This window comes from Urtica dioica, chromosome 8 (assembly GCF_054948205.1).
Source record: "Urtica dioica subsp. dioica isolate 48M chromosome 8, U.dioica_male_clone48M_v1_H2, whole genome shotgun sequence".
Taxonomy (NCBI): Eukaryota; Viridiplantae; Streptophyta; class Magnoliopsida; order Rosales; family Urticaceae; genus Urtica; species Urtica dioica.
Genome location: NC_142763.1, coordinates 5,515,142 through 5,529,383, shown reverse-complemented (window position 1 = coordinate 5,529,383; position 14,242 = coordinate 5,515,142). Strand labels below are relative to the sequence as shown.

General features: G+C 39.7%; 1 protein-coding gene across 1 annotated transcript; it reads right to left on the bottom strand.

Moving 5' to 3' along the window:
- Positions 1-188: 188 nt before the first annotated feature.
- On the bottom strand, positions 189-4,582 carry LOC149387544 (putative LRR receptor-like serine/threonine-protein kinase At2g16250). Its single transcript, XM_089623459.1, has 5 exons — positions 4,445-4,582; positions 2,186-4,308; positions 1,953-2,081; positions 1,594-1,616; positions 189-1,212 (listed from the first exon to the last, which is right to left on the bottom strand). Exons 2-5 carry the CDS (start codon positions 4,162-4,164, stop codon positions 599-601), a joined length of 2,745 nt encoding a protein of 914 aa, XP_089479585.1. The 5' UTR covers positions 4,165-4,308; positions 4,445-4,582; the 3' UTR covers positions 189-598.
- Between the last annotated feature and the right edge of the window lie 9,660 nt (positions 4,583-14,242).

Genomic DNA, 14,242 nt, shown 5'->3' with positions numbered 1-14,242 from the left:
TTTTTGTCCGACTAAACTGAAGAAATTGGAAAACCCGGTTCTTTTTTTTTTCTTTCTTTTTTTCCCCTGAACTTTACACTTGAACAAAAATGTCAACCCTGATTTAAGTAAGAGATCTTTCAACAATTACAATATACACTCAAACACGAGGATCAAAAAAACTAAACAAGAAACCCAAAAGAAAAGTATTATAAAAAAAATCAATTGCATAAAAATTGACAAGCTCGTTTAATGCCATAAACAAGCTGTGGAACAAATCATAATAACCCATATAATCGCCTGTGACACCCCTTGGCTTCACCGTCTTCTATTTTTTTTTTCCCGCCTGAATTCCCTCGCAATAATAATTCCCGACTGTCACAGTGAATTGATTCACAAACAACAGCTGTCCGATCGAAGCGAAGCTCGTGTTTCTCTCGATCAACGCACACCGCTCGATCTTCGACATCCTAAAGAAGAGCTAAGCTAGCCCGGAGGTTTCACACCCAAAAAAAAAAAAAAAAAAAAAACAGGCACTCTACCGAAAATCGGAAAAAGCCCGCTGTATTATTGACAAAAAAGAATCAAGAACAACCAATCCCGGTCCGAGTCTCTCCCCCTAGGCCTGTTCGAGTCTCTCTATATCTTGTTCGCCAGACGGCTCGGGAAATATCTCCCGTGAATTCCTCCTGCGCGAAGACGAATGGTCTCCGCCGTTCGGTCCCCCTCCGGCGCTCCCTTGCGAGCCCGTCGAGTTCTTCTCGAGCCGAGACGGGCCCGCGACCGCGGGACCCGCCGCCGGGACCACCGTGATGTCCGACGAGCTCCGCCAGCTCCCGAAGAGCGCGGCGTTCCACGAGCCCCTAGACGAGGTCGTCCTCAGCCTAGCGGACCCCGAGTTCTCCTCGCGGACCACCTTGAGGGGATTCTCGAGGGCCTTGAGGATGTACCGCATCGGTGGGCGTCTATTGGGCTTCGGGTTGAGGCACGATCGGGCCACCACAGCCATAGCCCAAACCTCCTCGAGAAGTCCCTCATCCACGATCAGCGACGGGTCCAAGATCTTGGTCACGAGATCCTTCTCGTAGATGCTGATGTACGGGAGCGTTTGGTCCATCCATTCCTTTGTCTGGGCGTCGCTCGAGCCGCTGATTCCGAGCTTTCCCGTCACGAGCTCGAGCAAGACTTTCCCGAAGCAATAAACGTCGTACGCACAGACCGCCGTTTGTGAACCTGGAATTTCGGTATTGTTAGCAAACTTTGTCTTCATGTTTAGTGATCACTACCAAGATAGGAAGATGTACTGTCATACTAGTCTAAATGCATGTTTTTGGGTTATATGCTTTTGGGATAGTATTTACTTCTGAGGTAGGTTGATGAAAAGGAACACGCTGGGTGAGAAGGATTTATACTTTATGCAACCCCGGAAGTTCGAAAAAAAAATACAACTTTTGCATGAATCGGGAATCTACTTCTCTTTGGATCCTAGTATATAAAAGTGTGGTAGAAAACTTACTGAACTAACGAAAGAAGATATTCAAGTTTGGCTATTGAATTCATGAAAGAAGGAACTTAAACGTTGGTGTCTAAACATTTAAGAGTTTATATACGTACCAGAAGCACCTTGCTCGGACGATCTGCATCATAAAGAGAAATCAAGTAAGGTAACATCATATAAATTAATAAAATACTCACCTATATAATCAAATAACAAGCATTAATAGCTCTAAGAAATGTCAAGGCGTGAGATTGTGAAAGGTTTAGTTTTGAACTCAATCATCACCACAAAAAACACCATATATTGTAACATAATTCAATGCTGTTTTCCAGAGGATACTGATAACTTTAAAACTTTCAATCACCCAGATATATCTATCTTGGCTGGCAAACATGTCATGTCTGATACATCTATCTTGGATGGCAATGTATGAAAAAGATTTCTCATTGGTACAGGATGAGGAATCGAAACTCACTGTGGCAAACGCAACAGCCTAGTGATCTTGCTCTGGTGAGTATCGCTTTCTTGAGCGCAGACCTCACTCAAGCTCCCTAACCGAACTTCGAATTTATCGTCTAAGAGTATACTGCTCGCTTGCACGTCTCTTCATTCACACACAAACGCGACGAGAAGGAAAAAAAAAGTGTCAATAAGAATCTCACAATCAGTTTCTAGAGAAATAAATGGCGATTTTTGAAAGTAAAGTACCTATGAACGAGCGGAGGATTGCACTCGTGATGAAGATAAGATAGCCCCTCGGCCGCTCCCAACGCGATCTTCAATCTCGTGATCCAATCCAACGACTGTAAACCCTCCTCCTCCTTCTCCTCCGCCTTGCTTTTCCTGTACAGCGAGCTCGACAAATCCCCGTTCGGCAAATACTTATACACCAAGTACTTGTCGTTCTCGTCTTCCAAGCAGTGTCCCAAAAACGGGACGAACCTCGGGTGAGACACCTTCGCGAAGAAGTCGAGCTCCACCGCGTGAGTCTCCTTCTTGACCGAGCGGAGATCGATCCTCTTGACGATCACAGGGACGCCGTTTTCGAGGACGCCTCGGTAGAGATCTCCCGAGTGGCCGTTCTTCACGAGATTCGAGTCTCCGAAGTCGGCCGTGGCTTGGAGAAGCTGGGCGTGCGTGAAGGCGTCTCCGACGCTCGAGTAGCTTTTTACCGAAACGCCCCTGGCCGGCGGGCTAGCTGTTGGCGGGGCCGGCTCGACTCCGCGGTGGTTTCCGTTGCTTCTCTTGCGGCGGAGAAGAAAAAGAACCAGAGCCACGAGCAGCGCCGAGAGGAGAATCAGACCGACTCCTCCGAGGACCGCGGCGAGGATGATGGTTCTTTTCTGGTGGCTCTTCTTGCGAGGCTGGGCTGGGCTTGGGAGCCCGAAGTTGTCGAAGGTGAGGCCTTTCTCGGCGTAGAAAGACTGGCAATCGGATTGGCTCCTCTGGTTTCTCAAGTCACGGAGGCAATTTCCGACGAGGATCGCGTTCCCGGGTAAAAGGTCCTGAACGCTGCCTTGGAAGTAGTTCTTCGATATATCGATGGAGTTGAACCTGAGGAGAGATGGAGATAAGGTTCCGTAGAAGGAATTACCCGAAATGTTGAGCGTCGCGTTGGAGGTTGAGGTTGAGTTCGGTAACTGGCCGGTGAAGTTGTTACCGGAGAGGTCGACGAAGCGAAGAGTCGGGAGAGTCCAAATTTGGCCGGGAAAATCTCCGGCGAAGCGGTTGTGTTTGAGTACTATTACCTCCAACTGGCTCTGGGGACTGAACAAGTTATCAGGGAGAGAGTTCTGGAGCCGATTGTCTCCAAGGAACAATCTTTTCAAGCTTCTCAACCCTCTAAGCTCCGGCGGCAGCGAGCCGGAAAGCGAATTGTCGCCGAGATCGAGGTCGACCAGTCCGGCGAGGTTGCCGAGACGAGACGGCACCCCGGAGCTCAAGCTGTTGCCGGAGAGATTCAACGTTCGGAGTCTCGAAAGCGCTCCGATCTCCTGGGGAATCGAACCGAGCAACAAATTCGACGATAAATTGAGAGTTTCGAGACTCGCGAGGTTGGAGAAACTGGAAGGAATAGATCCGGTGAGCGAATTGTAGGAGAGATCGAGAATCGAGAGAGAGGACAGATTTCCGAGGCTTGACGGAATCGAGCCAGTGAGATTATTCCTAGACAAGTGCAAACCAGTCAAATTGGTCAAACCTCCGAGGGAAAACGGAATCGAGCCGGAGATAGAGCAAGAACTAAGATCGATCAACTGGAGCGAAACCAGCCTCCGACCGAACCAGTCCGGAATCGTCCCCGCGAGAGTGAAGCTCGAGGCGTTGAAGGACCTCAGGCGAGTCAAATTCACCAGTGCGCTGACTTCAAACCTAGGGTTTTGACTTCCGAGCCTGGTTCTCCGAAACCCGGACACGTCAACTCCGACGACCCGGCCATCGTCGCAGAGAATCCCGGTCCAGTTCCGGCACGGGTCGGCTTTCCTCGGCCAGTCCCGGGACCGGATTCCGAGCGACGATCTGAGCTTGTACAGAGCCGAGAGATCGAGCTCCGAGCTCAGCGCCGTCGTGGAGTTTCCCTGCTGAAATGTGGGCGCGAACTGAGACGACAGAACGAAGACGACGACGGAGAAGAAGAAGAAGAAGGAAGAGGAGAGAGGTTTTGATCCGGCGAGACGCGGATCCACCATAGCTTCCTATACAGATCCGAACACTGAAACGAACCCCATTCCCTCTCTCAACACTGTTCCGAATATATCGCTGTTGCTGTTTCTCTTGAAATTGATGTCCATGTTACGAAGAAGCTCTTTGAAGCTACAACAATGTCTTAATGCCTATAATATTATTAAAAAACAAAAAAAAATATTAGATGTAATAATAATACTCGTTGCACTTGGAAAGTTTTTTTTTTTCCTCATTTAAATATTTTGAAAAGGGAATAAGAAAGATGGAGAGAAAAGGAAATAACACCTTGATTTTAGTTTTTTATTATTTTTGAAGTGCTTGTTTCGTTCTTCTAACTTCTAACAGTTTGCGCCAAAAAAAAAACAAATCTGTAAAACGCACTTCCCTTTTTCTCTCTCCCTCTTTTCTTTTTCATTTCCTTTCTACTTCGCTTTCTTCGGTTGACAATTTAATTATTTAATCAAATAAACTGCTTTTTTTCCTTTTCGTGTTTTTTTTTCTTTTTGTTAATGCCAAGCCGGGTTTATCCGAGTGACTTGGTCGTCGGATGTGCGACACGTGTACACACTCGCCGAACAAGATTCCGGCGCCGGGTCGTCGTTTATTTGGGTTTGACTTCTGGTTATCTCGCTTCATTCAGCTAATCTCTGGACATATATATATTAAATACTATACAGACTACTATTATAATATATATATATATAGATGTAAAGATATTGATTATGCGATTAATATCTCATTTCTTGTGATTGATCACATTCAGTGGTTAATGATATCTTATGCCATCATATGTAAAAAAAAAGGAATGTGAAATAAAAATGTAATTTTTTTGTATAAATATTTTTAAGGAATAAATGAATTTGAATATACGTGAATCTCATTTTTTGTTTTATTCTCTGTGAATTTGATGCTAGGCTCTTATTTTAAGAAGTTGATAGTTGGAAATAAATCTGACTTTATTTGTGTGTTTCTAATTTTTAGGCAAGCAAGAATTATTTTAAGTAGAGAAGTTGTAAAAATTATGGAAATGAATCTGTCTTTTATTGTGCTTTTCTAATATATTTTATTCATTTCATTTTTTTTTTCATTTACTGTTGGGTATTTTTTTTAACTTAATTTTCTTTTGGCAAGGCCGTGTTGAAAACTATTTTACTTGAAAATTGAAGTGCATGGTTGACCATTGTTCTCTTAAATGAATCTATCTTCTGTCCATTGTTCTCTTTTTCCTTTTTTTTTTTTGGTAGATATATTTGACCATATTTTGAAGTCTTTTTGTTTCTTTTTTATGTTGGATAGGTTCTGTTTTCAAATATAATAGTAACCAGAATTGAAATGAAAAGAGAATTATCAAATCAATTACCAAACTTTTGATCATTTTTAATTCAATTTTTTGTCTTTTTTTTAAGTATTTGTTGCAACTAGTCAATTATTTAATTATTTTTAACGATTTAATCTAAATTTTATCTTATTAGAAAAATAGCTCAACATGTCGAAATTAATTTAATTAATGTTCGATTAATTAAACATTTAATTTAGAGATTTGTAAGTAACTAGGCCACTTTAAACATGTGATTTTGGATCTAGCCTATGTTTGACAATTTTTAGGGATATAGTCAAATGGCTTATGTGGCAATAATTAAAGTCTGATTTGCCCTTATTTATTAACAAATTCGTCACTTTATCTCTCCTATTTTTTTTCAAATAATTTTTTTTGCATCAAAACTTCAAAAATTTGTATCTTTCTCATACGAACTCGAAATTGAGTGATTTCAGATCCTACAAATTCGTGGCGTCGAGATCTTCAAAAATAGACCCATTGTGTTTGATGAAAAATTATGTTTAATGCATCATAGTTACGTTTCCATTTATTTTTTTGATAATTTCAAAAATTTCCAGTTATTTCCATATTTAAGGTAGTAACTTGATTTTTCTACATCTATGGTATTAAACATGATTTTTCATCAAACACAATGGATCTATTTTTGAAGATCTCGGCGTCACGAATCCGTAGGATTTGGAATCACTCAATTTCGAGTTCATATGAGATAGATATGGTTTTTTGAAGTTTTTATGTAAAAAAAAGTGTAGGAAAAAGTAAGAGAGAGAAAGTGACGAATTTGTTAATAAATAAGGGTAAATCAGACCTTAATTATTGCCACATAAGTCTGTTGGCTATTTCCCTAAAAGTTGTGAAACATAGGCTAGAAACAAATTTCATAGTTTCATTTTGGCTATTTCGCTACAATGCCCTTTAATTTAATTAATTTCAGCCTGATATGCTATTTTTTTATAAAATGAAACTTAAACTATTTTTTTAAAAAAAGTTGAGGTATTGGGCTACTTGTCCATTTTATTTTATTTCTTTTATTAAAAAATAAGTACGTGAAATTTATGTGGTCAAATACAATTTTTTTTATTATATGTACTCTAACATGACCATGATTTATAAATGGCTTGGGTTAGTATTAGGCTAAAGTTAGTTAGCTGAGTGGATATAAGTACTGTGCTAACGGCTCTATCGACACACAGGAAAAAGAAAAGAGAGAGAGAGAAACTGTTTGAGAGATTGAGCGAGAGAGTTAGGTAAACAATTCTTGGGTAGTTCATCGTCTTCTCCATCTCTGTTCTTAGGGTGGGAGGTCTCGGAGTGTGAGATCACCAGGGAGAGTGTGTAACGGGTTTTATCATAGTGCATCGAATTCCGAGAGGGGAATTCCGGGGAGTAGGTCGCGTTGACCGAACCTCGTAAACAATCTGCTGTGTTCTTGTGGGTGTGTTCGTGGTGTGAATCGTAGCATAACATAACAGTGGTATCAGAGCCTCGTCGGTGTTTTCTTACAAGTCACACCTCGTGAAACAAGTCCTCTCAAGCTGGCGGACCCAAAATCAACATCGGATCAGATCAAGAAAGAAACCTTGGATCAAGAATCTTTGGAAGGTGAAGATACAGGAGCGATTCAGAGTCGAAGCCGAGGTGAAATCCAGTTGTTCGCGAATTCAATTCCGACGAACAACATGAGAATCGACATCGACAAATTTGATGGTTCTGGAGACTATCGAATATGGCGAAGGAAAATCAAAGCTCTTCTCGCACAACAACGTATTCTCAAAGCGATCGAAGATCCGATAATCTGGCCAGAAGGGACGACAGAGGATCAGAAGAACGAGATCCTTGAAACAGCAACAGGTACCCTGATATTCCATCTCTCAGATTCAATAATTCGCCAGATAGATAGTGATGATACACCGGCTAAAATCTGGAAGAGACTTGATGATCTTTTTCAAGTAAAATCTTTAACAAACAAAATTTTTCTGAAAGAAAGGCTGTTTGGTTACAAAATGAACTCTTCCAAATCTTTAGATGAAAATCTTGATGAATTTCGAAAACTCACTATTGAACTCGCTAACTCTGGCGAAAAAGAATCCATGAGTGATGAAAATCAGGCTATTATTATTCTTAATTCTTTGATTGACACCTATAAGGAAGTGAAATCTGCTATTAAGTATGGTCGAACTCAGATTACCCTAGATAAGGTAGTGTCTGCTCTGAGATCCAAGGAATTTGAGATAAAATCAGAGAAGGCACTATCATCTGGAGCAGAGGCACATTATGGACAGGACAAGGGTCAGAACAAGAAGTCTAACAAGAGTAATAAAGGAAAGGCTGGAAGCAAGAGTACTCAGGCGTCATCTAGTACTGATGGCAAAGAGACAAGAACTTGCTTCTATTGCAAGAAACCAGGACACCTAAAGAAAGACTGCTACAAATGGCTCAAGAAGGAGAAGGACAAGACCAACACTACCACAAGTCAACCTGACTCAGCAAACTTTGGGGATGGATATGACAGTGGAGAAGTCCTGGTCATCTCAGATGATAAGGAGAAAAGTGACTGGATTTTAGATTCTGGCTGTACTTATCATATGACTTACAATAAAGATTATCTCTCAGATTTCAGGAGCCTTCAAGGAGGCAAGGTGGTGCTGGGAAACAGTGACACGTGTCTGGTGGAGGTAATGGGCACTGTAAAATTCAAGATGTTTGATGGCTGCTACAGAGCTCTCAAGGATGTGAGATATGTGCCTAGTCTCACAAGAAATCTAGTGTCTCTGGGAGTTCTTGATGACTCAGGCTATAGCAACAAGACTGAAAAAGGGGTCATGAGAATCTCAAAGGGTTCCATGACAGCCATTAAGGGAATCAAGATTGATGGTCTCTACTATCTTGTTGGAGAAACCATCTCAGGCTCAGCAGCAACAGTGACCAACACACCAGAAGAACTCAAGGCCATTTTATGGCACAGAAGACTAGGCCACATTAGTGACAAAAGTCTTCAAGTTCTGAAAGAAAATCAATACTTTGGTAAGGATAAAATCTCCAGTGTTGGCTTCTGTGAACATTGTGTTCTGGGAAAACACCACCGACTGAAGTTCAAGGCTGGAAGACACACATCTACACGTGTACTTGAGTACATTCACTCGGACTTGTGGGGTCCTGAAAGGAATCCTACTCATGGTGGTAACATGTACTTTCTTTCCCTAATTGATGATTATTCAAGGAAAGTATGGGTTTTCTTGCTGAAAAATAAAAGTGATGTTTTTGAAAAATTCAAGAATTGGAAAACTCTGGTTGAAAATCTGTCTGATAAAAGCATAAAGATCTTAAGGACTGACAATGGTTTAGAGTTTTGCAATGAGGTTTTTGACTCTTATTGCAAGGAAGCAGGTATTCAAAGGCACCACACAGTGAGACTCACTCCACAGCAGAATGGAGTGGCCGAGAGAATGAACAGGACTCTACTAGACAAGTCAAGATGCATGTTATTCGGCTCAGGACTGCCTAAGAATTTTTGGGGTGAAGCTGTGGTAACAGCTGCTTACCTCATCAATAGGAGCCCATCAAGTGCACTTGAGTTCAAAACACCTGAAGAGGTGTGGTTTGGTAAAATTCCTAATATCTCACACTTAAGAATATTTGGTTGTTCTGCTTATGCACATCAAAAAGAAAGTAAGCTTGATCATAGGGCTGTGAAGTGTGTTTTCTTGGGCTATCCTGATGGTACTAAAGGCTATAGGCTGTGGGTTAAGGGTGATAGAGGTTTTAAGGTCATTAATAGCAGGGATGTAATTTTTAATGAGAATGATTTTCCATGCCTTAATAATTCTAATATGGTATCTAGTTCTGTGTCTAGTTCCACTAACCCTTCAGGTACTGTAACAAGTGAAGTTACAAGTCTTCAAAGGTATGAGGTGGCTCATCCGGTGGAGCCTAGACAGACTCCTCAACCAAGCCATGGAGATGATGTTGAAGAAACCTGCAATGCCTATCAGACTCCAAGCAAGAGTGAAGATCCAGGAGAAGATAGTGGTCTCAGTACTCCATCAAGTTATCAGCTAGTCAGAGATAGAGAGAGAAGAGAACACAAACCTGTTGAAAGATATGGGTTTTCAGCTTACACAAAACTGCTAGCCTATGCTTTCATGGCAGCAGTAGAGATTAATAAGACTGAACCAGAAACCTTCACACAAGCCATGAAGTGCAAGGAGTCCAAGCAGTGGAGACTTGCTATGAATGAAGAAATTGAATCTCTTCACAAGAATCAGACTTGGGAAGTGGTAAAGAGACCTAAAGACAAGTCTACAGTTGACTGCAAGTGGATCTTCAAAGTGAAAGAAGGGGCTGTGGATGGTGAACCAGTAAGGTACAAGGCTCGCTTAGTGGCAAAAGGGTACACACAGAAGGAAGGGATTGATTACAACGAGATATTCTCACCTGTGGTCAAGTATAAGACTATACGGGTGATGCTATCTCTTGTAACCCAATTTGATTTTGAGCTTGAACAGATGGACGTCAAAACAGCGTTCCTTCACGAAGACTTAGATGAAGCTATCTATATGGAACAACCTGAAGGGTATGAGCAACAGAAGAAACAAGACATGGTGTGTCTGCTCAAGAAATCCCTATATGGACTCAAACAGTCTCCTAGGCAGTGGTACATTCGGTTTGGCACTTTTATCACTGCACAAGGATTCTGTAGGAGTTTCTGTGATCCCTGCCTGTACTTCAAAGGATCAAGTCCTTTAGACTCAGAGTTTCTCCTGCTTTACGTGGATGACATGCTCCTCATCAGTAAAGAAAAACACAGAGTGAACAAAATGAAGGACTTGCTGAAGTCAGAATTTGACATGAAGGATCTTGGTGCAGCAGGGAAAATTCTAGGGATGAGGATTGAAAGAAACAGAAATGAGTCAAAGCTGTTTCTGAATCAGCAAGGTTACTTGGAAAAACTGGTTGAAAAGTTTGGAGTGGCAGGTGCTAAGTGCAACAGCTTACCTCTTGGAAACCATGTGCAGTTGTCAAAGTCTCAGAGTCCAACTGATAATGAAGGAGTTCAGTTTATGGCTGACAAGCCTTACTCAAATGTGGTTGGATCTGTCATGTACGCTATGACCTGTACACGTCCAGACTTGGCCTTCGCTATCAGCTCCCTCAGTCGCTACATGGCGAATCCTGGAAAGTTCCATTGGTTTGCTATCATGGGATTGCTGAAGTACATAGCCGGGTCTACTCGAACTGGTTTAATGTACTCTGGTGATTCAAATGAAGAGGTAAGCTTGCAAGGTTTTGTGGACTCATATTATGCAAGGGATAAGGATACAAGGAGGTCCACATCAGCATATTATTTCCAGGTCGGCAAAAACTGTGTGAGCTGGACGTCTCAGCTGCAGTCTGTAGTGACTCTTTCAACCGCTGAAGCTGAATATGTAGCTGCAACTGAAGCCGTAAAAGAAGGGATTTGGCTTTAAGGGATGCTCAGAGAACTAAAGTTCTTTGTTGGAAAAGCAACCATATTCTCAGACAGTCAGAGTGCTATACATCTCTGCAGAAATCATGTGTTTCATGATCGAACGAAACATGTTGAGATCAAGTATCACTTCATCAGAGAAAAGGTGGGACAATGAGTGGTCGATATACAGAAGGTTGGGACTGAAGACAATCCAGCAGACTGTGGGACAAAGGTTCTTCTGCTAAGTAAGTTCAGGCACTGCTTGAAGTTACTTGGTGTTCAAGCAAGATGATAGAAGACTGAGTGATGATCCTCTCGGAGTTATGCACTGTGATTGGTGGTCAAGGAACAACTAAGGTGGAGTTTGTTGATATTAGTTGTGCCTTAACCACGGTTTAATGTTAGCTTGTACACGTGTAAGCTAACCTGACCATGGTTTATAAATGGCTTGGGTTAGTATTAGGCTAAAGTTAGTTAGCTGAGTGGATATAAGTACTGTGCTAACGGCTCTATCGACACACAGGAAAAAGAAAAGAGAGAGAGAGAAACTGTTTGAGAGATTGAGCGAGAGAGTTGGGTAAACAATTCTTGGGTAGTTCATCGTCTTCTCCATCTCTGTTCTTAGGGTGGGAGGTCTCGGAGTGTGAGATCACCAGGGAGAGTGTGTAACGGGTTTTATCATAGTGCATCGAATTCCGAGAGGGGAATTCCGGGGAGTAGGTCGCGTTGACCGAACCTCGTAAACAATCTGCTGTGTTCTTGTGGGTGTGTTCGTGGTGTGAATCGTAGCATAACATAACAATATATATATTGTAACTTTTTCATTTAATTTTATTTTAATTGTAGACTCCAAATACAATTTTAGAATGTAAGAAATTGGTCAGAAGTTAGAAACATAACAAATTTGATTAATATAATAGATAACTCAAAATTAATTTTATCAAGAACTTCATATTTATAAAAAAAAAAAAAAAAAAAAAAAAACAGAGCTAGAAATTGTTAATCTCACTGTTTCGTTATTGTCCTAAATTTTAGATGTTTTATTCGAATTAAAAAAAACAAATATAAACTTACCCCGTGTTTGGTTTGTCATTTTAGATGTTTGAGGGTGTCACTGTCACCAAATTCGAAAAATAAAATCATAGAATTATTTTATGCTTTTAATTCAAATTTAATTGTATCCTTTAAAATATATTGGTAGGTTTCTTATATTTTTTTCAAATATCAAACTCATGCATATTATTAACCACTTCATTCAAAAACATTAAAAACGATAGTGGTCCTGGTTTTAATGCTCCGATATTTGTATTAATTGACATTAATAAAAATAATTGGTCAATAACTTTAATATAAAATATTTATTAATAACAACTCACATGTGACGTGTATTGATACAGCTGAGACCCTGAAAAATAATTTGAAGTATAAAGCAAGTGCTTTCATAGTTTAAAAAAAAGTGCTTTTATTATATGTTACTTCTCCCAAATATATATGTCATTGTTCAAATGTGTTGTCTAATGTGCCTATACTTGTCTCTCAATAAATACGCATCTTCTTCATCTATGGTGTTGTATTTTTCTCCTTTCTAAAATTGCTATCAAGTTGCTTGAAAAAAGAGGGAAAATGAATAAACATTTAAGTTTTTCTTTGAAATAAATTATTATGCAACCGAGGCTTCGAAAATGTGGCCAGCAATAAAAGTTATTCTTAGTCACTTGTCATCGTAAAAGAGGTTTGAAATTTTTTTAAATGGTGACCAACCAAAAAAAAAAATACGTATGACCACTTTGATTTGATCATTTCCCGTGAACAAATCAATTTCAGTTATGGATATATATATAGAATACTTTAATGACTTAATTGTTGACTTTTATGTTTATTTATAATTTGGTTGTATTTATTAGTTGAATGATCCGAGTCTTTTTATTTAGTATAATTTCATTTCTTATTCGGTTTGATTTTGTTGCTTAAATCATCCACAATCTGGTTACTTGATAATGGCAATTTAATTATTAATATTTCTTGTTAACTAATTCGGTGAAACAATTGAAGTGGTGGTGATAGTCTTGATCTTCTCCTCGGCTGAAAGTTAATTTTTCGGTCTTTTGTTACCTAAAAGAAACAAAAGAATGAACTAAGTGGGCTTGGAAAATTATCTTGCCAGAGAGCACGATGTAATTTTTACTCACGAATTTGTGTGTGTGTGTGTGTGTGTGTGTGTGTGTGAGAGAGAGAGAGAGAGAGAGAGAGAGAGAGAGAATACTTTCATCAAAATTTATGTATTTTACTCGATAATGATTCATTAGTCTAAAACTTAAACACCACTACACCTCTTTGAACTTCTTTATTTTAGATCATTTAATCACAAATAATATACAAGATAGAATATGATGAATCCTAAATATAATAACGGTAAAAAATGGTATATCACTATTTTCTACCAAAGTTCCACCGTTATCAGCTAACATGCATCATTTTTAATTAACAGGTAATTAATTTATCAGAAAATTAAGAAAATAGACAATTTAAACGTTTGACATTGCTAAATAATCAACGTTTAATAAATTTCTTAGGTAAATACCATTTTTCAGACGTAACTATTAAGTAAATAATCAATATTTGATGCATGAAAATGACTATTTATTTAAGATTTACATCTGAAAGTGACTATTTATCTAAGATTTACCAAACGTTGACTATTTAACAATGTCAAACATTTAAATTGGCTATTTTTCTAATGAACTCATTATTTATTGCATAGATATATCTACGAATAAATTGGAAAAGTATTGCTACTAACTGCGTGTTGACAAATAGATCACTCATGAGTATTTTTTTTTAAACTAAAACAAAAATTTGCATAGATATATGTCTTTTAAACAACAACATCTAAACTTATTGTTGAAATCGAGCTCGTCAGTTCGACAGCTCACCACTTCGTCAGCTCGCCACTTCGCCAGCTCGCCACTTCGCCAGCTCGTCAGCTTCGTCAGATCGTCAGCTCGTCAGTTCGTCAGCTCGCCCTTCCTCCTGACTAGCGTGCCTCAGAAGTCCTCTCTCCTTGGAACTCATCACATGGGAAATTGTGTTAATTTATTTGTCATCTATTTTCTATGTCTTATTTTCTGTGTAACATTTATTACTTTCTATTTCCTAGATAGAATTATTACATGTATTTATTACACTCTCTCTTGTATCCACCATATGTATAAATAGGTGATACAAGTTCATATAAAATATATAGAAATATTCAAAGTCTCGGAACACTCTCTCTCTTCTCCGATTCTCTCTTTCTTTA